We start from the raw sequence: 23,267 nt of genomic DNA, 5'->3' as shown, positions 1-23,267 counted from the left end.
TTCTGTAACAGAGAAGAGCTTTTTGCCTTGAGGAACATGGAAATGTACATAGTTACTATTATTACAGAACACATTATTAAGACAGTCAGTACCAGATTTCAAATGAGTTACTCACTCTTGGGCCAGCAGGACCAGGGACACCAAATTCACCATGAAGACCCTAGAAGGGAGTAAATATAGAGGTAAAGTTTATTTTACTTGCTTAAATTGTGCTTTGTTTTTTAGCAACAAATGAAAATTCTCAAATTGCAGCAGCATATTGAAAAGTTTCAGACAAATTTTCAGACAATCTATTACATACATGGAAATAAGCCCTTTTCCTCCAGCTGCACAGTATCTCAAGGTAGACACTAGATAATATTTTTTCATCTGAAGAGTTAGTTATAAAATTACACACTCTTTTTTAGGTATATGCAATGTAAACTCTTTTACAGGGACACAGATATAGCTATAAATGTTAAAGGTGATTATGACACAAAGGATGCACAATTTGCAGAGTCCATCCCACACTAACTGTGCAGCAGCTAGAGCATGAATTGCAACTGAACCACCTCAGTTGGATGCCCTTGTACATTCCCCGAAATCAGCTGAGGTGCAAAAACATTAATGGAGTAGTGCAGGTTAGACTGAACCTTGAAGATTCTTAAAGAAATGTGAAGTAAAATATCTTCATATACTGTTTCTTTCAGGGGAAGAAGCATAGTTTATTGCTACTTAAGGCCTTAAGAGCAAAGGACTATCTTCACTCTGTTTCATACCAAGACTTTTAAAAAGGAAGTATGATGCAAGTTCCAGGGCAAAAGGGACTTTTGCAAATTAGAGTTTGCGTGTTACCCTGATTGCTTTGTTTTGGCAAATAGATTCAACAGGCTCTTGCTCCACCACGTGTGCCATTGCAAACACAGCCCTCATGCAATGCCTGCCCTCCCCACAGAATGCTGCGTCTGCCACTCACCCTCTCGCCTGGTTTACCAGCCTCTCCAGCAGGACCCGAGGGACCTGGCAGACCCTGAGTGCAAAGAAACAAGAATACAAATATAGTTAAGGCAGAAGCTCTTCACGCTTTGGGAACCATGGACAAGATTGAACAGAGCACACAGTTACTTACCTGGAAGCCAGGAGGGCCAGCAGGACCTGTTTCACCCTTTCCACCTTGGTTGCCCTGGGTGGAATGAAAAGCAAGTTATTAACTTGGAAGATGAAATACAGGGAAGTGGATTTTAAAATGGGAAGTCCCATTAATGAAAAGTAAATCAAAAATGGGATTTGGGTGGAAGCTGTTACTTACAGTGACTCCAGGAGGACCTTGAGCACCATTGTTTCCCTCTGGACCAGGAGCACCCTGTATATGTTCAAGTAGAAAGCTGTTATCAAAGTTTTAATTTGATATGAGTAAATTCTCTAAATGATTATGTGCCGAAAAAAAGCACCTCTGATTCTGTATTTTGAACTTAACCATTTACTTGCAAAAACTTCACAGCCAGAGGTAACAGAGATGCTTGAAAATTTTAAATTCTCATAATTGTTTTAGTTATTGCAGCACATTCATACTTAAGAAAACTTCTTTGGGAATTACAGAATATATAAACCTTGCTGATAAAATTTTTCCCACAAAAGACTGTTTGTTCGGTCCCTTAAATGGAAGAATTAGTAAGTTTCAACTAAGAGTAAAAAGTTGTAAATTTACAGGATGAATTATAAACCATACCCTGTGCTCCAAGAACTAAGGACAAGGAGTGCTATTTTTTCATCTTTATAGGATAATAGCCTATGATTAATTACCCAGCTAATACCCAAGAAGGGGAGTTTTCATTTATCCGTTAAGAATTAGCCCCCACTGACAAGAAGCGAAAAACAATCCATTCCCAAGGGCTTTTCTAATTTCATCATCTAGTCATACTTGCACAAGCCAATGCTATCTTATTACAGAGGTTTCGAAAATCTTTTTTTTTCCTCTCTGTAAGGTGATAAAGAAAATATATCCACGTACCCGTGGGCCAGCAAGACCAACATTGCCTTTTTCACCAGGTTTGCCAGGTTCACCCTGAAGTTGAAAGAAAAAGATATAAAAGTTAACCAACACTTCATATTAGATTCAGTTTAAACTACTAAGCAGAAACTTACACTCTTACTGCCAGAAGATTTACTGTAATAGTTCTTTAACCCCAATTAAAACACACACAAGCTCCATCTGTCTTTTTGGATCACTTGGCTCAAAAATATATTTTGAAAACTCACTGCCTTTGTGTTTTGAGATTGTAATTCATGGCACTCCACGTAGTATCCTATGCAATACATTTGTGTGTATGTACAGCAACCCCCAAGTCCAGGACATGATTGTTATCTGTGGCCTCTGTGGGACATGTAAAGAACTCCAGTGAAGTCACTGGTAGCTTTTCTTGTAAATTGAGTGAGCTTTAGATAGTGGTCCATAAATAACAGTACTCTGGAACTGGTTGAATGGCCAAACTTGAAAGAACTTTTACAGATGTCAATTTACAGAAATTATAAAATGGACATGCTGAAATCATAAAATAGACATATATTATTCTAATCACTTCAACTTCAAAATATCCCTAAGCTAATTAAACTGCTTTTTCATTTCTTTAATAATATTTTAGATAACTGGAAAATAATTTGAAACGGAACTCTTGAATGTAAGCGGATGCCATGTGATGAGCAGGATACAGGGAGATGTGTTAGATTAATGACAGAGTTGGGACCCTACAGATTAGTCTGGAAATACTTTCATAGTAATAGAAAGGTTCTGTACTGTACTTACAGTGGGACCTTTCGGTCCAGGGAATCCAATGTTGCCAGGCTCACCTCTGTTACCAGCTGGACCAATTGGCCCAACTCTACCATCTGCTCCAGGGAAACCCTAGAAAAAGAAATCATACTATTAAATGGCTGAGGTAATTTAATTAGAGTTCAGCTTTAGGAGAAGTATGTACTGACAAGGAGCAAATGTCATTGAACTTTTCACCATCATTGATACATCACATGCGCATGCATCCCTCCCTTTTCCTCCTTTTTGTAGAACTCTGTATTCCTTCTTCCCCTTCCAGGACATAGGCCTAATCTGAGACCCACAGAAATGAATGGAAATCTTCACACTGATCTTCTGGGTAATACAACAGAAAATCTTGCTGGATTTACACAGTTGAGTTAGAGCTCAATGCTGAGATATCTGCTTTATACTATTGTACTTCATTCTTTCCCATCCAACGGGGGAACAGAATAAAAAGCAAGGTACTTACAACAGGACCTTCCTTGCCAGCAGGGCCTGGGCTTCCAGGCTGACCTGGGAGACCCTGAGAAAGGAAAAGTTTCATGATTTTAGAAGGAAACCTACTCACCCAACACATGAACCACCATTTTTTCTACATGCATGCATGCACACACAGAGGTGCCAAGATATCAATGTACACTGTCTAAACAGAATAGTAGGTGCTATCACATTTCCACCTGAAGCGCACTGACTGTTAATTTGGTGGTGTGGGCTCCCATGCCAGTTAAAAATCAGTGTAGGGAAGTACCTGTTTTACTCAGAGAAACTAATTCAGGGTCTGCTTTGGAGGATAGTGTGTTTCAATGTTTGCAGATACCTAATACTTGTGTGTGCATTGCAAACTTTCCCTTCGGGGTAGGGTAGGAAGAGAAAGAATAAGGAGTAAAAACGTAATGAGATGATCATAATCTGGCTGCAGCCTACACCACTAAAAGTAAATGGCTGTTTTCAGTGAAGTCGTTTGCAAAATAAAAAAGAAATAATTGAGATCAGCCATTTCACATTATTTTAGTAGGATCTACTTTCCTTTGAGTTCACTAAAGAGAACACTCACACCTTAATTGTGACCGTAATGATCACATTCTGGAAATAATCACAAGTGGAAACCCCTTACAGAAGTCAATGCAGTATCTAGTACAAGAGGACAGTGCTCCATCCCAAGGCCATCAAATACTACCCTAACAAAAGTAACTAATTTCAATAAACATTTTGATGCTTCTTAATCATTCCTAATGGGCTTTTTCCAGTTGAGTAGTGGAAGTGCCCTAACTGTGATTAACACATGCTGAATTTTTGCAGTTGGATTTCTGAATAATTGTGTCCATTAATTGTGAGTAATTTTCTTCCTATGTAGTTCAAACTTAATCCACAGAGTTCGAACTTACTCTTGGACCCATAAGACCAGGCTCACCAGGACGGCCAGCATCACCATTAGGACCCTTAGCACCAACAGGACCACTAGCACCACGGTTACCAGCAGGTCCCTATGAAAAGAAAGAAATAAAATTATGCAGAGGTAGCAAAAAGCATTGCACATCTGTATATAAAAGGTGGTTCAAAAACAGTGACCCAGACAAAGGCTTACCATGACACCAGCTCTGCCATCAGCTCCAGGGAGCCCACGAGATCCAGGTACACCCTACAACCAATCAAGAAAGGGAAAGAAATAAATCTGTTCCTGTGAGGCGTATAGTGCCTACTAGATTTCAGCCTTCCAAGCAGGTCTGCTGAATTTGAGGTAAGTGCAGCTTTAAGCACACACGCCTCAGTGTAAATAGGTATTGTGAAAGAAATCCCTCTCACCTCCTGTAGATTTCTTTAAATTCTAATCTGTATAATTTTCAGTGTTCATTGTAACTAATAGTGGCTCTTGCCAGCAGCTAGGATCCCACAACCTGCCCCACACAGTTCCACATTCCCTGTAGAGAGTTACTGACTCTGAATTCTTTATCTCTGAAAAAAAAAATCTGGGGGAAGCGCTGCCATTTTTCTTACTTTCCTGTGAATTCTCTTCCTTCATGAAGCTACATGCTTCCTGAAGTTCATGGAGTGGCTTTCTCACCCAAAGAAAAGTTTACTAGGCATCCTTGAAGACACTGAATTGAAAGCTTTTACCCTCCATTATGTGTGAGCCCATTACTGGTTTTAAGCAGTTAAATCCCATCACAAACTTTTAAGAATATTCAAAAGATAATTCACTAAATATTACACAGTGGATACATCAAAGCCATCTCTAAATACTTCAGGGATAAGAGAGTAAACAAGCATTAATGTAAAGCAAAAATGGGTTTGGTCCCAACTAATCAAAAGGTTCAGAACTGAAAATTACCACTGCTTAGCAGCATTAATGTCAATTTAATTACTCATAATTATTTAATTTGCCTGTGGGACTCTAGATTGATTTCCACTTTATTTCCACTTTCCTTTTTGCTTCTAAGTCTGGAACATGAAAAGAAAACCTACCCTCAGACCAGCGGGGCCTGGGGGACCAGCAGAGCCAGGTTCACCAGGGCTGCCTCTCTTGCCTTCCTCACCACTAGGGCCAGGAGGGCCAGCAGGTCCAGCAGCACCCTATTTCGAACAAACAGGGAAAAAGAAGATATCAGACACTGTGTTTCAGATATTATCAGGCTTTTGATTGAAAAAGCCTTCACATTTTGCCATACTTACAGGTTCACCCTTCATACCACTTTCTCCCTTGGCACCAGCGGGGCCTGGTTCACCCTAGAGTCCGAAACAAAAAGAGATTACAGAATTGGGCGTCATTCCAAAAATCCTTCCTCTACCCTGAGAGCTTACTCATGAATCAAAAAAATTTTTAATCACCTAATGGCATGCCTCCCTCTATTGTGAAAATGGCCAATGAGCATGACTGTATTTTTGACTTAAAAGGCACAAAACCAAACATCTTAATGGTGCTTAGAAATGACATTACAGAACAATGACACATTTAGGGCTGGTTCCTCTACTGAGGATACCCACCGAGGGCCTAGTTGGGAGATTGCTGCCACATCTCTCTCAGTGCTATCAACATGGACAGAGCTTCACAGTCACACAATACTCTGCATTGGAAGGGACCCACAAGGATCACTGAGTCCAACTACTCCTTGCACTCATAGGGAGTGCAAAGTGAACCTTTTCAGTCTCAGCATCTAAAGCAAGTAATGAGACACAGAAATTGAATACAATGTTAATTGTAGTGCATCAAGAAAAAGTGTGTGCACTATAACAAAAATGTATCCAGAGATCTTTCACAACTGTGGACACTGTGTCCAGTTTTCAAATACATGCAATACAGGAGGTCACTTACAACAAGTCCTCTAGCACCACTAGGACCAGCAGGGCCAGGAGGACCAAGAATACCACGGGGACCAGGCAGACCAGGAGCACCAGCAACCCCAGGAAGACCCTGTCCAACAGAGGGAGAAAAAGGTATTGTGAACCCATTGTCTTTTCTGCTGCATTAACTGAGTTGGGGTTTTTCACAGGAAGCACGAGTGAGTGTAGTTGTACTTACAGCTGCACCTTTAGCCCCTGGAAGACCATTAGCACCGGGGTTGCCCTGTCAAGAAAGGTAACAATACTGGTTAATTCAGAACCAAAAGTGCACACATCTCATAGATAGAGAATGGCAAGTTACTCACTGGAGGGCCAACAGGACCACTAGAACCAGGAAGACCAATCTCTCCTCTTGGGCCAGCAGGACCACTAGGACCAACATTACCAGCAGGTCCAATTTCACCCTGTTGGAGAGAAGGACAGAACCCTCTATCAGGGTACACAGTCTTATGGCAAGAGTGAAGCAATCCTGTATCAGCCTGGCACGAAAATAATCATATTTGTGTATTCCCACTTCAGAGACCAGGAAACCAAGCAGCTGAGAGCTTTTAATGGATTTTAAAGGCACTCAAGTTGGGATGTCTATTTAGGCTCCATCTAAGGTAATGGCTAAGACAGGAAAAGCAGATGCTTACCCAGAAGGTTGACTAAAAAAATCAGAATTAGAATTCCAGTCTCATTTGCATCCATGTGCCTCCAGAGCTGGCCTGCCACACTAGACAAGACCTAATTGGCCATTATCTATTGGCCATTACCAGATGCCATTTGCATAGATGAAAAATTATGCCTGATCAGAGTGCATATGATAGTGCTCACAATGGAGTAAATGACAAAAAAAAAAGGTTCATGCTTTTATTTCCAGAAGGTTGTATTCCCTAAGTTTACTACAAGAACCTGAATATAATAACAAGTTCTCCTCAGCAGCTCAGTCAGAGTTCACCCTGGATATGTAGGCAGTCTTCTCTTGAAACTACACGCTATAACCTCCCTTACATCTGCATACAGAAGACTTAATGGTTTTCAAGTGTTGCCTTTTGAAAAGAACAACCAGAATGGGATCTCAGTTTTTTCTCATCTTCCCTGCAGTTAAAATTAAAGGGTTTAGAAAACAATACTTTTCTTCTTCTAAAAGTGGATTAAGTTTTGTCAGATACACAGAATGACATGGATTTTGTGACAAATGGTCAGCACAATTTGTAAATGAAATATATGCAATACTCTTTCCTCAAATGCTCTGTCCTTCCTTGGTCACTCAAAACATTGAGGCTCTTACCCAGGTAAAAAATGCTAAGTTTTGAGCAATAAAGTGAATAATTTAAATTATAGTCTGCAAGAGCAAAATGGTACCACCCTAAATCTGAAAAAATTTAATGCAAGTTCTCTACTGTAATTTCAAGGACTCGGAAGTAGCCCAATACTCAAATGCAGCTTCTTTGTCCTCCACTATTTTTGTAAAGTGATTTAACTGCTGCCTCACTTATTTATTACGATTCATGTCACCCTTGGAAAGAGTATATAAGTGCACCAATTAAGATGCAGTAAAAGGGTTCTGTTTTCCTGAACCTGCCCAGCTACAATCTACAGCTCTGAAGTGCTGACTTTAAATGAGCATTCATATCTGATGTTCTCCAAATACAGATCAGGATGAGGATGAATCCCTGGAGTAACTAATAAGAAAGCACTCTTAATTCATAGAGGATGGGGTTTTTCTGCTGCCTAGAAACTCTGGTTAGCACATTTCATCTTCACTATCAAATGTACCAGTAGAAGCAGATGTTCATACCTTAGCACCAGGAGCACCTGGGAAGCCTGGAGGACCAGCAGCACCAATAGGGCCCTGGGAAGTGAAAGGGAAACAGTTGTGTAGAGGTATTCAGTGACAACAGAAACATCTTGCTTGTTGAAGTAACCAGATTTTAAAAATGCACATTTACTTATTTCACACATTACCCCCTCAGCACACTAGTTGCCTTTTGCAGTTCCAAACTGTTAGATTTGGTTCACTACAAACAGTTAAGAGCCAGGTGAATGCTTAAACAACATTTGCAGTGCAAATTAAGCAAGAATTGGTAAAACCTTGCCTTGAGGCCAAACACCTGAGAAAGAACAGAGGATGAGCAGAGGCAAGCATCTGCAAGGCAAGATGACTGATTCTACCATGTTTACCTATTGCTGTAAGATTTATAATTACATTGGGACCAAGTTCAACGTACCAGACATTACAAGAGAAGATACACTGATGGATTCATAGCCTTAATTTTTTTAATTCATACAAATAAAAAGGGATAGTTTCTCTTCAATTATTAATTAAAAAATCCAACTCATATTGGGAATTGATACATATTTTTTTGCAAGCTAATATCTTTCAATTAGAAATATTTATAATGACACTGCCTCACAAATCCAAGGTAATAAAAACATGTCAGCTGCTATGACAAAGAGGAATTGGCTTCAGACATTCTATAACCTACTCTGTTATAAAGGGGGTACCTGGAATTGTCACTAGTTTTGTATAAGCAAAAAAAAGGCCAAATTCCCTTTAGGATATGTTTGAAAGTATAAACTTCCAGAATTTTCATTGCAATAACTTATTTACCTTTTAAATTTCAAGTGGAAAGAAGGATAAAACATTTTTTTCTGTTTCAGTTTAAAAAAATGAGTGTTAATAACTGCTTTGCAGAATATTTAAGGTATCATAACCTAAGTATGTGAAAAATAACTTCAGCCTGGGACATGATGCAACACTGTGCCTATTGTGAATAACAACCTATGCAATTGGCAGCTTCAGAACATTTTTCCTATAGCAACTCAACTGATTTAATTCAAAATGTCTTCAGCTAAAATGTTTTGGTTCTACTACATCAAATCTTAGCTGTAAGATTTTTATTTGCCTGCAGTTTAACTACCCAATAGCATATTTTTTAAATACTCCTCATGGGAGAACATAAGAGATATTCACAGCCATGCTCACATTCTAGTCTGTTAAAACACAACAGGTGTTTGAAGTGACAAGGGGCATTAAAATCAACTTTGGCAAAATAGAACCAAGTACAGCTTCATCACAGACTCAATTTTTGAAGGTAGGAAGAAAAAACCCATTTACTATTATTACTATTGTTCTGATGTATTCCAGATTTGTTTTACAGTTTCAAAACTATATCCTTGTACTCATATTTATGTGTCTGAGATAAATGAGGTTTAATGACGTGAGGGGTAAATTCTGGAAACACTAACTCCTTTAAACAGACAAATCTGCATGGGATTAGCTCTTATTAGAACAGTTACAGTCAGATCAGGAGAGTTGGATCTTGCTGGCCTTTCACAATAGCTCACAACTCAGGTATTAGTGGTGAATGAAAAAGGTTAGTGTCTGCAGGTGCAAAGCCATGTCCTGTTGTGCATATATAATTTACAGATGTATATAATAATATAATATATTGTCTATATATTATATATATTATATATAATATATATAATATTATATATATATTATATATATTATATATTATATATACACAATAATATATTGTGTATATATATTTACAGATGTATATACAGCCACCTGTAACACATGCATGGAATGCATCTGTTAAAAAGTAGAAAGTCTCTTTAACTTCTGGATAGGAATTATTCTGTTGGACTGTTGGAAATGAGAATTCTGTGCACTGGGTATTTCCCAGTGAGATGTGCTGAAAAACCTCATGAAATCACCAGTGCAAACAAGAGAATATTTGGTTCCTTTGATATGGATGTGTTTAATATAAATCCTGCGGCTCTCATGATACCATCTGCAAAGGATTTATGTTTCACTAATTCTCTTTGTGATGTTCTGATAAGCAACAAAGAACTATGCTAAAAACATCAACACAATCAACTTCTTAAAAGCCCAAGAAATCCTCTAAAAACAGGAAAAGAAGCACAAAGGCTAATGGAGCCAGGCTGCCAAAAAGCAAGACTGAAACTTACAGCAGGTCCAGTGGGGCCAGCACTGCCATCACTTCCACGAGCACCCTGCGAGGAAAGAACACGATTAATAGCTTGAAAAGAGAACTGAATATCAGAGGAAGCCACAGTAAGTGGCTGGTACATGATGACAGACAGATGGGAAGCCACTTACAGCTGGTCCAGGGGCACCTACTCTTCCTCTCTCACCAGGGAGACCACGAGCACCCTTGAAAGAAAAATTAAATTAACTCATTTATATCTTTTCATTGAACATAGATATATAGGGATCTTTCCCTCTGCTAAGTCATATTACTATTACATTAGAGTATCTGGGTATCTGGAATGTAAATAATGACAAATATTGAAGAAAATGCTGGCTGAACTAAATCTATCAGATTATACTTTCCCACAGCAGCAGTGAATACTTACAGGTTGTCCTGGGGTACCATTTTCACCAGGGGCACCAGGCTCTCCCTATGAAGAAGAAAGTTCGGAGGCTCGAGTTACTTAAAGGATGTTTTGGACAGATAGTACAACACTATCAGAGAGACTTTCAGCTACTGGAACCCACTTTCTGCATCTTCTGTAGCATTTTATAACACAGCACTGTCCATGTTTCTGCATCACACAATAGCACACCAAGTCCTGAGGGTGCAGAGACTGCAATTGTCCCTGCATGTACTGGAACACATATATAACATATTCCATCCAGCCAGATGGAATTCTTTTAGAAGAGGAGGGCCAGAGAAAGTTGTGCCACTTGCTCAGCTTTCTTCATCCCCTTTCTTTATGATGACATTTACTCTGTAGTACACATTTAAGAGATTGGATCTGGATAGTCAACTACAAATCCAGATCAATCAGCAGCTGCTTTTTAGCTAGAGCAGAAGCAGAATGATGTTTTCTTTTGCCTTAGTGTAAGTTGACAAAATCCTCTCAAATGGCTTAAAATAAGGATCTGCCTCAGGTATTTTTAACTTAAGACCAATAATTATTAAGACCAATAATACTGACTATTTGAGTAACAGCCACTAATACCTGGCTCCTCTCCCTTCAGTACTGTATTCTCAACAGGTCTAGGCTGGTCTACAGTGACAAGATTTGTCATTCAGGTATATTCAGGATACAAGTGCTTGTATCCTGAATATACCTTAATGCACCTAGTCTTAACTGCTACAAGGAGAGCAAGTTTTTGCCTTCATTCCTGCTTTCAGCATGGTTATATAATGAACAACCTTGATTTAATATACTGTGTTTTCTAGCACTCTTTCTAGTAACTGCTCTGTCCTTATGTGCTTCATCTTCTTTAAATCTCCAATGACTGGGCAGACTTTGTCATGTAAACTTTTTCTGAAGGTTAATAACTTGCAGTGATATTGAAGATTGTTATGTTACAACTAAAAACCCTATAACCAAGTGGTGCTAAGCTCTTAGAAACAAACAAGATGGAGAATTACTATATGATTTTTCACAGTTAAATTAAAAGTCCGTGAATACAAATCCCCTGTGAATGAGTCAGGATTTCCTATAACACAATGATGCAACAGTGAATTTTTCAAGAACACTGATATTAGGCACTGAGGTAGAATGGGAGAAGAAAAAAACTAGATAGATAGATGTTTCTAGACTATAACTAGACTAGAAACTAGTTTCTAGACTAAACTAGAAACATAGATGTTTCTAGACTATATTTCAGAATATCTTATTAAGGGTTTGTTTAAGGCTAGTGTTCAAATGTGCTGTAATATGAAGACGATAAAAAAGAAAAAAGACAGTGAGAATCAAATAGCCTTAACTCAGAAAAGCACTGCATGTATACAAATTTTTAGCAGGAAGCCTTACACTGATCATGTGTCTCACACAATAGAGTTTTGTAGAAAAATGAGATGTTTTCATTATAGCATGCTTTAAAAAAAACCTACCCAAAGGTAAAATACATTCCAGGAAGAGCAGAGATAGCAAAATCAGTATGAAGTGCTGCTGAATAGCCAGTCTTTAAGAGCCCAGCCTTTATTCACTGAAAGCACTAACCTGCTTACAGCTTGATTGAGGGCTCAAGACTAAGGCCCCAGGAATGTCTTCTCATGACAAGGTGCATATATTTACTCTACATGGATCCCCTCACTTCTAGATTACTGCAGCTGGGCAGTGTTTAATGGCAACATGGAAGACTGATTGGATGGGATTTCACGTCTTCTGCTAGGAAGAGCTACAAATGCATCCTGCATTTTTAGATTTTGTCTTTACCTTGGTGCCAGGAGTACCAGGTTGTCCCTTTTGACCATCCAGACCATTGTGTCCCTATATTGAGTAGAAAAAGAAATATTGATACATATTTTCTCTCAAATGGCTTTATGCAAATTCTTAGTCTTATAACATAAAATCTTCCTCCCACACAAAATTATTTCCTAATATAAATTTCTGATTTTTCAGAAATAATTAGTTTTTTATATCAGGCAATATTAAAAACTTTGAAGAGGTTTATGTACTCTTCACTTTCAAAGGATTTCCAGGGGTTTTCAGTATGCTGCAGTAATGTTAGTCTTAAATATTGAGGGAAAAGTATATATGTACTCACTCTAATTCCCTTAAAGCCAGGCAGACCAGGAGTTCCAGGGAAACCACGAGCACCCTAAAAACACACAGTGCATGAATGATTGTCTCTCATATCACACACTGCAGTTAAAAGGAAAGATGATGAATAAGTCTTCCAAGAAAACTGACAAGTGTATTTGGGTCATTATCATTCAAGTAAAGAATCCAGATCCTAGCCTCTCAGGACCAGACTTGTTTCAAGACTAACAGTAATCAACCTGATTTTTCCAGTTCTGAATCTCAGAAATTTCATGCATTACCATGTGACAGCACAGCTTTGTTAACTGTCTATACCAAGGTGCCTGGTTACCTGTTCCTGTGTAACTCCTCACACTTCAGTTACCGTTACGTCACTTCTGTTACTCATTACTAGCTTTAGTGGGAACGGGGTAGGGGAAAAAAATAAAAACACAACTATATGATATCCCTGCAGGCAAGGGCTGAAATTGTATTAATCCACATAAGCAATATTACTAGACTGTTAATGTGGTGAAATTCAGAAAGGTTGTTAGGTTGCATGGATTAGTGAACTGGTTTGTACTGCACCCAGCGGATCACTACATACCTGAGGGCCAGCAACACCCCTCTCACCAGGTCTTCCAGGTTTGCCAGGGTGACCCTAAAAAATGCAATAAAGATGCACTAAGAAGGAAAACTTACTTTATAAAACAGCAACACAAACCACTAAGAAAAAAGAAAATACACTGGCAAGGCTTCTCTTTTTTCATAAATACAGGGAGATTCTTAAATTTTAAGTTTTATTCTCCCTGCATTCAGGAAGTTAAGTAATGTATTTGGAGTGGTTTGGAAGTTATCCAATTTTCTGTATATTTCCAGCATACTGCATCTCTTGTACCAAAAAATAATTATTTCAGGGGGTTATTTATGTAACAATGTAAAAAATATGGCCAATAGAATGCTTAGCTTAACAATTATCTGGTTGTTAGGGTTGAATCACCACCACAAAAGAGATGAGAAACTTTTAATAACCACTTACGTCTTCACCAGCCTTTCCTGGAGGACCAGGGGGACCACGAGGACCCTGGGGACCCTGTCAAAAATAAATTGAGAATTACTAGAAGCATCAGTCTTCATATACGTCTTCCCACTGTTTTCTGACTCGAGTTGGGGTACAGTTGGAGCCTAATTGACTTTGCACTTTATGACTCCAAGTGGAGAGAGCCTGAATCTGAGTTCAGCTCTGTTTCTGTAACAGGATCAAGCAGGAGTATCCATTCAGAGAAGTGCATACGGGTAGGAGAAATGGGCCTAAGCATTACAAGCCTACTTTGGTGTGCTATTCCTAATGCTGGCAGTGTCTGTGTGTGATCTGTACTTACTGTTTGACCAGGTTCACCAGGCTCACCAGGAAGACCTTGGAAACCAGGAGGACCCTAGAAAATGAGGGAGATATTATTGGTTTCCAAACAAGGTTATTTGTAATTTTACAGGTATGTCAATGTCAGTAGAAGAGAGAAGACTGTACTCACAGGGGGTCCAGATGCTCCAGGTGGGCCTCTGGGTCCCATTAAACCCTAGGGAAGAAAAATCGCAAGATCTTCTTAAAAACATCACAATTATATAAACTCATCTATAACACCAATTCCCAGCATTCCTAAAATATGTTTAGCATCACAGTTTCCATTGTGCAATGTTCAAACGAAATGGGAGGAAGATAAGATGTTGGCATGAATTTGCACAGGCAGTCCAAGTGCAAACATCTAATGGCAACAAACCAGCATAAAAGCCAGTGGGATGATTAGAAATGTACCATTATGGCTGTGAACACCATGATTCATCTTCTTAATCTATTCTGGCTTGTTAGAAAGTGAACTGGTTCATTCTTTTTGAATTCTTCCCTCTACCCTTCCTGTGAGGGATGTTTAAAGATAAGGGTCATAACACATCATGAAAGGCTCTTATACATATTGTGTATGCATCTATTTCCAATAATTATCTACTTCTATTTAAATATTTCATTGGTTTTGATTAAATTCTTTTCATATCACTTGCAAAATAAGTCATTAATATGACTTGGCATTATTTACAATTTACATACATCTTGAAAACACAGGGTGAGAAAAATCACTTCTAAAATGGCAATTTCCATAGATTGGTGCATTCTCTTAACAGTTATCTTAAGGTTTACCAAGCAAGCAAACAACTGCAAACTGAAATTTTAACTTGGACTTCTATAGTCCAAACAAATGATTTAGGAGAAGTTTCAACAGATATAATTATGTTTTAAATTTGTTTTAAAGCTTTCTCAGAAAGTCTTTTAGATTTTCTCATTACAACATTAAAATCATATGCCAATTTTCAGTGGTTTATGTAGCTTTTCCATAAGACCTAAAATCTTTTATTTAGAGGAATAAATGCTCATTAATTACAGGCATTTACTCATTGAAGATAAAGCTATGTTGTGGATACAAAAAATATGCGGTAATTGCAGAAAAAATAATGGTTTCTAGACAGTCTGAATAATATGTGCTGCATAAACACTGTGAATTTCTTCTCAAATTATATTCTAGAACTACTTTCCCCTTCCTGAATTTCACATATTATTTATGAAATAAGTATGTGAAACTTAAAACTTCCTCACAATAGGTAGATTCTACTGCTGTTTCTGTCAAATGAACCTAACCAACTCAAAAATTGGAATATAGAAATGGTGACACCTCAGATAAATCCTCAGGTACTCCTATTTTCTATATTTCATAACTAAATGGGTGCCAAAGTATTTTCCCAAAAGTCCATTTAATATTAGAGTGTTTTTGGAAGTGAAGGCTGAGCACTTGACCCAGAATAATCCTGGTCATCCTTCATCCTGCTGCTCACTCATCAGATGCACTGTCTGTGACATCAGAGTGTGTGGTGAATTTAACCCATATTCTGCTACCTATGTATACTGAAAATATTTGCTAATGTAAGGAAGGGTTAGAAATTCATATGAAGAGGCAATAGACCCCTTAAATTCCATTTGTACATAGTATACAGTGAGCTATAAAGAGTCCTCCTCAGAACAGCCTTACAGTACCAAGTACTAACATTCAGGTGTTGAGAACCAAATGCAGAGGCCAATTTCCTAAAAAAACCTGTGCAATCCAAGGGTATCAAAAGTGTACAGCCATGGAGGAAAAATCATCACCAACTGGAGCCAAGATGCTGAGTTACTTTTTAGGCCTGTGTCTGCTTTAGAGAGCAGCTTTACAGTTAATCTCATCCCTAAAACATAATCTTGTGTCTCAATAGGGGTAAAGTAATGTTATCTCAAAGTACATGTGTTATCTAACGTCAGATCATGAGATTCATTGACTCATGTAAGTGTGGTCAATAAACAGGGTTAAAGCACAAGACCCAGCAGTGCTATATTCAAGATAAATACACAGATCCAAGACCGTATTTCAAGCCCTCAGACTATTTAAAACACTTATCATCATATCAAACACTTATCATATTTAAACATATGAAAACACATATCATCCTATATTAAAGGATCAGTTTCCAGTCTGAGTCAATATATGATCAAACCACAAATTTTAACACTATGCTTTTCATTAATGTAGCTGAATTAGAGTTAAAGGACAATCCTAAACACATTATTCATGTGAGTTATCAAGTGCTATGTCATATACCTACCATAGGTCCTGGGCCAAAATCTGCTGCTTTAGATGGATCATATTGGGCAGCAAAGTTCTGCAGATAAAAAGGTTGAAATCAAAACACTAAAAAATTTACTTTAAAAACTATTTTAAATTAACTTTCTGTATCTAAATATCATCTGGTTTGTTATACTTGCTATGAGGTTTGTTAAAGCAGCATGCATATAATTCAGTAAGTATAGCCCTAAGATTATCCACAACACAATCAAACCCCCTTTTCCTGCTTGTTTCATTAGCATATCAAAGTAAAAACAAACAAACAAATAATGAAAGCAGTTTGATATTTCCAACTAGCAAAATAAAGTATTGAAGTAAAAAAGAGTATTCTTCCATGCAAAAGGACTTACTAAACTTGATCAGTACAACACTATCTATGTCTTCATGCTCCCGATGTAGCTAATGTCAAGCAAAGAGTTAAATTCAGCATTCTGCAGAGAGTACACGATGGACACCAGTGCACAAAGTGTGTATGCACAGCCCATTTACAGTTCTGCAGGATGAATACGGATAAAAAGAAAAAATTCTAAAGGGCAATACTCTAAAATTCTATAGCACTTTTAATTGATTTTGAGCTTAAGGAGTTGTCTTCTTTACTTATTCCAATACAGTCGCTGTCTCTTGAATCCAACCACAAAGGCTTCTTTTCCCCATCTACTTAACAGTACTAGTTTCATTTAGTCCATGCCTAACCCATACACATTATTGCTGTGTAAGTTTAATGCTAAATAACAGGGTTGATTTGCTCTTCTTCCTAAGTCCCTGTTGAATACAGAATCCAAATTTTCCATGGAATATATAGACCCCAAGGAAGGTTTCATTGAAACCGAGCCATCAATTTCTTATGGCTCGCAAGAAAATGTTTCTTCCACTCTTCAATTCAACAACAGTGCTTTCCAGCAGATATAAATTTCATCTTGGTTACAAAGCACAGCTTAGGAGTTCTGGTAATAGAAAGTTTGGATGCCTTACTCCGCCAAGACCTGGAGGACCAGGGGGCCCTGGAGGACCTGGTAGACCATCTTCACCATCTCTGCCTGGTGGACCTGGTGGACCCTATAGTTAAAAGGAGAATTATATGGTGAAAATTAGAAGTGGCTGAAGAAATCTCTGATGTGGTAACTTCACTAACAACCAGGCACCCACAGCACACCCTACAGCAGTGCTATACATTTCAATAAATAGTTTAAAACATGCTTAACTTGAGAAAATAAATATAGTCTGATTTTATGTTACCTTGCTACACCTGGTATCAGATATGTATTGGAGCTTTGTATTTGAAAAGATTTACAGGGGCAATAATGGATTTACACTACCAAAGCATAATGTCCAAATTGGAAAGTTTCATCTTAGGCGACAAACTTTAGACCTACAAACCCCAAGTGACCCATGTGGACCCACACAGCCTGGCAGATGCTGTTAGTGAGAGCCTAAAGTTTGACCCGCTGAGGATTAGAAAAGGTCAGCTCTACTGATATAAGTAAACACGGATCCAGAGTAAGTCCAACACCAGTTTTTTAACCAGTATAGACAATTTACTAGCATAACTGCAAATCCAATTAAAGTTCAGCAGTGCTCTTCTACAGATTTTTGATACCATCCATCTGCTACCACTGTCGCAGCTTCTTTTACAACAGGTTGAAATTACCTGAGTTCAGTCCAGTAACATTCGTCCTTACATTCTTTCATGTTCTGTACATAAAGCTGGTGAAGTTTTGGCATCATGGCAAGTGATGTGAGATATTAAATTTGCTGAGTTTTTTGGACCCAGTTCAGTAATTAATGAAATCCATAATAAATGGATTTCTAAAGGAGCAGAATTAGGCTTATTGCCTTCAGGATAAAGAAAACATATCATTCCATTAAACAAATTTAGTTAGTGGCAGCCTAAAACAAATATTCAGCTGACCACACAGATATAGTCTTCCTAATAGTGTGCTGACAAATGTAATGGAAACTATGATCTCAGAAATCTTCAAGAGCTCCCTCACCAGTACTATGGCATTTTCATTTTCAGATGATAGAAAAAAATACACATAACTACACATAACTCGGATAAGTATGTGAAGTTCAGAATACCACTTTAGAAAAAGCAGCAATGATGCAGAAGCAAACCAGAAAAGCAGATATGAGCAATATGAATGAACATCACAATTAAATTATTCAAGTGTCCTTATTAATGGTTACTTTTACGGTAGAGCCTTCAGCAGTATAACATCCTCTTTGACTAGCAGAAAATAGATAACAAATGCCCAGCTGCCAAGAAAAGAGCTTTTCCAAAACATCACTGGAGGCACAGATAATGAATTATAATTATCTTCAAAACCAGTTTAGTCTATTCAGGTTTTATGTAGAGAGCCTACCCATATGCCGTATTATTCAAAGATTACACGTCAACCTTTCCCTCTGCATTTCTATGTGTTATTTCCACTGTGAACAGCTGGAAAAACATTTTTCAAATCCTCACTAGAAGAGCTATGCTGCCCTATGATCTCAACCATATCTGCTCAGGCACAATGACCATAATTAGGCTGGATTTGGTACATATGTAACTTGGTTTCTTTCTTTAATTAAATTGCACGTGCAAGCTTCAACGGTACAATCATTTGATCTCACAGAATGCTTAAACTTAGTTTTTTTCCTACTAGTCTTCCAACAACTACCGTTCAAAGATCACAAGTAAATGTCAATCTAATTCCTTACCCTTTCTCCCTGTGGCCCTTTGTCTCCTCTAGGGCCCTGCCAGAAGAAAATAACACTCAATGAGTTACTGTGGAAATTTTCCAGGACAATACAGGGAAAGAGATACATGAAGAAAAATTAGTGTACATTAAAAAGGAAAAGAGGGCTGCACATTCAGATCCAACAGCTATTTTACACAGACAGTGTATTTTTGTCCACAATAATCTACTGGAAATAGATTAGCCACTGCTTTGTTATGTGAATTAAAAGTGTGTGTCACTGCACAGACGTACTTGCAAAATTGGGGTTTGTTTCTACTGAATAATTAGTTCTAATTTAACATAAGTTAAATAAGACTTTTAGAAATAAGATGGAATCAATTTAGCCTTTTAGACTTGTATGGATATTGCTGTACTATTCAATCCACGTAAATCTTTACAAAGGAACTCTGTTTAAATAAGAATGATACTTTGATGCCATTTAGGTCTTGGTAGGCTTAGTTCTGCTCGCAGGCGAAGCACCTTTGATTCAATACATGAATTTACCCTGGTGTTAAAGTGCTGCATTGATAATTTCCTCCTTTTTTCCTACCTATTCATCGCAGCACTACTGTTATTTTCAGAGAACACAGAAAAGAAGCAGAGTAGCCAATTTTCCTATAATCCAATATTCAACAAAATATTTATCTGCTAAAGACTACCTGATATCATTTTTATTTCCACACAAGAAAAATAAAAATGCTTACCTTGCGCCCTGCAGGTGCCTGGAAAAAAATAAGGACGAGAATTAAAAAAAGAAGTTACAATTTCTGCCAGTATTCTGAACTAAAATAATGCATAAACTTAGACTCATTTTCTTACGTTATTCTCAGTCCAATATATTTAACTATGCCCTGTGATTTAAAATTGCTTTGAAGGCTAGGATACTATATACAGCAAAGATGCATGTAACTATATTAAAATGTTGTGTTGAAGACTGACAATCTTATAGCTATTATAGCTATTTTAAAATATTAGAATTAAAAAAAGGAGTCACACCTGAGATCTTTCATAATCCTACTGGGCAATGAAATTTACACTGTAAAACTGGCTTTAAAGTAGAGTCACCTCCAATCCAAACTGCCAGGTGCAATGTCCAAAGAGCACTGCTCCGTTACTTTCTCCTCATGGTCTCTACACCTATGAAGGCAGTCTCTTGAAAAGGCCGTCCCCCTTGTGAAATTGGGGTGGGTACCTTTCCAGGCAGTGCCTTCAGGATTTAATCACCACTTTCCATTACCATCTTGGGAATGAATGTTAGGAAAAAATACTGCCACAAGAAGAGAAGCCTAGCCTGTTAATTGGAGTGTTATATATTAGATAAAAAATTTATACTGACCTGACTCACATCTGCAAAGAGAAGGGAAAGAAAACAAGAGATAATTAGAGCAGGGATTCAAATATTTTACAAGTTTTAAATTTTAAACTTGCTTTCAATTCAAAATTAAATTTGCTGCTTTTAATTTGAAATGCAATTTAGTTGATTTCCTTAATGCAATAAACATTTTCCTAATGCAATTTCTTCCTGTTAAGATGATTATCTTATACTGGAAAGACTCAAGGGTGAAATTGCCATGTATTTCAAATTCAAAATGAACTTGCTAATTAAATCAAAACAAGTAATATGGCTGATACAGTAAAAAGGCAGATATCAACTATAAACCCGCTCTAAATATGTTTCAACACACCTCCACTGAAAGCCCCCTCACCTATGTATTTCCACATATGTGTTTATGCAAGAGATTAATAAACCCAGGCAGACTGACACATGTGAAGATACTAAATTGTAGGAGTAATCTGAAATTTTCAGATAAATGGCCCAATCCCACTTTTTACTGGGAAAGGTTCTAGCCAAACATCCATTTCCATCTATTTCCACATTTTCCTGTAAAACTGTGTAACTGTTTGAAGCTATTAAAGACCAAATTGCAAATAACTATCTCTGAATGTTATGCACTGCTAAGTGTGAGTATGTGCTTTTCCCATTAGTTGGAGAAAAAAAAATAAATCTGATTTTCATAATTTCAAGGAATTAAAAATCTATTTTGACTTAAGTTTACCATAGTTAGTCTGACATCACACTCGAGAGCCAGCAATTTAACATTACCACTAACTAACAGGTTGTTGGATGCTTTTCCGCAACGTGTCACTTTGGCAGTGCACGACCACACTAAATTCGGATGATTCGTGCACTCCAGAAAAAGGCAACAGTGCTGAAATGCTGAAATCCCTGGAATTCCGCGGCAGCACACACAGACAGCCTGTGCTAACTCAACACAGAACTAAAGCCATTACTGCCCGCAGGTGATGGTGACAACGGCGCCGACCCAAACTCCCTGCGGGAAGCGCGGGGTGGTCGGTTCGGGGACCCCCACAAGAACCGCTCCCTCTCTCTCCCTTGCGAAGGCGCAGCTGCCTCCCGTCACCGGGGTTGGGGGAATCTCCTCAGAATACCCGTCCAGAACGGCCCCGCCGCTGTCCCCCGCCCCGGCGAGGGCGACCCGGGGGACATCAGCCCGGGGGGACATCACCCCGGGGAAACATCAGCCCGGGGGGACATCACCCGGGGCTCCCAGCGCCAGGAGAGGGCTGCGCACGGCAGCTCCCTCCCTCCTCCGCCCTGGAACGCGGCCAAACCCTGGGTCAAAGCCACGTGGCCAGGGGCTCTGGGGGCCCTTCACAGGGCGCTGCCCTGCAGGAAGGCTCCGCTTCGCCCCCGCGCCAGCGGTGGGGTGCGTTTCCCTCCCATCTCAGCGTGCGGGGGGTGTGCGTGTGTGTATGTGTGTGTGTGCGCGCTTCGCTGACTGCGGTGAGGGGGCAACACATCCTCGTCTAAAGAGAGGCTGAGAGCTGCACTGCGCCCTCGGGGAGCCGCGCTCCCTTCTCGCACCAGAGCGGAGCGAAGCTCCGTCCTCCCCTGCCGCCCTCCTGCTGCCCCTGAGGGCGCGGCCCTCCCCGGAGCCCCCGGCAGCTCCGCCCGCCGCGCTGGCCCCGAGCGGCCCGCAGGGGGCGCCCCGCGCGCGGAGCCGCTGCCGCGGCGGAGAGCGCCTCAAGCCCCACTAAAGTGCAGCTTCTGGGTGCTTCCGCTCGCCGCAAGCACTCTCCTCCCAGCCCGCATCTGTATCTCCTCGCAGCATCTTCGCCGGAGGTGAGGCTTTGTGTCCTCATCTAGGTACGAGCTCGTCTGGAGAGGAGGTGCTCCCTTGTATTTTTTTTTCTTTTTTTCTTTTTTTTTTCTTTCTTTTTTTTTTTTTTATTCCCCGTAGAGGGGGTCTCTTTGGCCATTTGCCATCTTTTTCTGGCGGAATGAAAGAATCTAGAGTCTGATCTGGGACGGAGGTGGCAGTTTTGAGCTGGTCTCTATCGTTTGGGAAGCAGCAACTCCCCGCAGACTGCCGTGCGTGGGGCGGGCGTCGGGACAAAGCACAGAGCGCAGAGCCGGACAGCCACCCCTGCCACCACCCCTGCCACAAACAAGCGGAAAGCACTTACGTTGGCCTGTTGCTAGGTATGAAGTTACTGCGAGCAGCAACCAAATCCGTGTATCCACAAAGCTGAGCATGTCTAGTTGCAAGACATGCAGACTCCTTGTGGTGCCGAGTCGGTTGGTTAGCTATCGCCTGTGGGACGCAGGCATACAGTCTCGAGGAGTAACTCCAACCTTAGCAGAAACCTGCTGCCAGGGACGCTAAATTAACCCAGCCCCAGTCCGCCCTACTTATACCGCAGGAGGGTCCCGGCGCCGCCCAGGCCATCACGTGCCCCGTGTCCCCAGCCCTCCACAGCAGCCTTGGCAGCGGCAGCGGCCGGGGGGCGGCGACGCTAAATTGGTTCCATGCTTTGAGGACGTGGACACTGAGGCTTTCGGAAGGAAAATCTGACTCGTCGTCTCTTTTTTTTTTTTCCTTTTCTTTCTTTTTTTCATTCCCCTCAGCCGTCCCACGCCCCTCTCGCCCCGCTTTTCTGGGAGCGCGGCCGGGAGCCTGGCCGGGCAGCCGGCTGGCAGCGCCCCGACGGCGTTCAAAGCGGGAGCTGTCCAGGGCCTGCGGCGCTTCCCGCCCGCGGGGAAGCGGCCGGGGCAGCCGGGAGGAGGCTGGATCGCAGCTCAGCCTCTTTCCGCAGTCCCACTGCAACCAAAGGCAAAAGGCGACGTTCTCCCCATCCCCAGACCCTCTAGCACGACCCCTCTAGCACTATCACTCGGGTCCCGCGCCCCTG

The 23,267-nt window shown here is 40.0% G+C and overlaps 1 protein-coding gene across 1 annotated transcript in view; it reads right to left on the bottom strand.

Moving 5' to 3' along the window:
* Nucleotides 1-22,785, bottom strand: part of COL1A2 (collagen type I alpha 2 chain) — a 38,989-nt gene extending 16,204 nt beyond the window's left edge. The window contains exons 1-30 of the mRNA XM_038128293.1: nucleotides 22,542-22,785; nucleotides 20,389-20,399; nucleotides 19,757-19,774; nucleotides 19,033-19,068; nucleotides 17,302-17,385; nucleotides 16,310-16,366; nucleotides 14,161-14,205; nucleotides 14,011-14,064; nucleotides 13,668-13,721; nucleotides 13,236-13,289; nucleotides 12,654-12,707; nucleotides 12,323-12,376; nucleotides 10,505-10,549; nucleotides 10,248-10,301; nucleotides 10,097-10,141; nucleotides 7,914-7,967; nucleotides 6,436-6,534; nucleotides 6,309-6,353; nucleotides 6,102-6,200; nucleotides 5,462-5,515; nucleotides 5,255-5,362; nucleotides 4,377-4,430; nucleotides 4,177-4,275; nucleotides 3,261-3,314; nucleotides 2,783-2,881; nucleotides 1,991-2,044; nucleotides 1,289-1,342; nucleotides 1,109-1,162; nucleotides 956-1,009; nucleotides 116-160 (exon numbers count right to left, since the gene is read on the bottom strand). Coding sequence (XP_037984221.1) covers nucleotides 116-160; nucleotides 956-1,009; nucleotides 1,109-1,162; nucleotides 1,289-1,342; nucleotides 1,991-2,044; nucleotides 2,783-2,881; nucleotides 3,261-3,314; nucleotides 4,177-4,275; nucleotides 4,377-4,430; nucleotides 5,255-5,362; nucleotides 5,462-5,515; nucleotides 6,102-6,200; nucleotides 6,309-6,353; nucleotides 6,436-6,534; nucleotides 7,914-7,967; nucleotides 10,097-10,141; nucleotides 10,248-10,301; nucleotides 10,505-10,549; nucleotides 12,323-12,376; nucleotides 12,654-12,707; nucleotides 13,236-13,289; nucleotides 13,668-13,721; nucleotides 14,011-14,064; nucleotides 14,161-14,205; nucleotides 16,310-16,366; nucleotides 17,302-17,385; nucleotides 19,033-19,068; nucleotides 19,757-19,774; nucleotides 20,389-20,399; nucleotides 22,542-22,611 — 1,761 coding nt within the window. The 5' untranslated portion in view covers nucleotides 22,612-22,785. The remainder of the gene's footprint in view (nucleotides 1-115; nucleotides 161-955; nucleotides 1,010-1,108; nucleotides 1,163-1,288; nucleotides 1,343-1,990; nucleotides 2,045-2,782; nucleotides 2,882-3,260; nucleotides 3,315-4,176; nucleotides 4,276-4,376; nucleotides 4,431-5,254; nucleotides 5,363-5,461; nucleotides 5,516-6,101; nucleotides 6,201-6,308; nucleotides 6,354-6,435; nucleotides 6,535-7,913; nucleotides 7,968-10,096; nucleotides 10,142-10,247; nucleotides 10,302-10,504; nucleotides 10,550-12,322; nucleotides 12,377-12,653; nucleotides 12,708-13,235; nucleotides 13,290-13,667; nucleotides 13,722-14,010; nucleotides 14,065-14,160; nucleotides 14,206-16,309; nucleotides 16,367-17,301; nucleotides 17,386-19,032; nucleotides 19,069-19,756; nucleotides 19,775-20,388; nucleotides 20,400-22,541) is intronic.
* Between the last annotated feature and the right edge of the window lie 482 nt (nucleotides 22,786-23,267).

This window comes from Motacilla alba, chromosome 2 (genome assembly GCF_015832195.1).
Source record: "Motacilla alba alba isolate MOTALB_02 chromosome 2, Motacilla_alba_V1.0_pri, whole genome shotgun sequence".
Lineage (NCBI taxonomy): Eukaryota > Metazoa > Chordata > Aves > Passeriformes > Motacillidae > Motacilla > Motacilla alba.
This window is presented reverse-complemented; position numbering and strand designations above follow the sequence as displayed.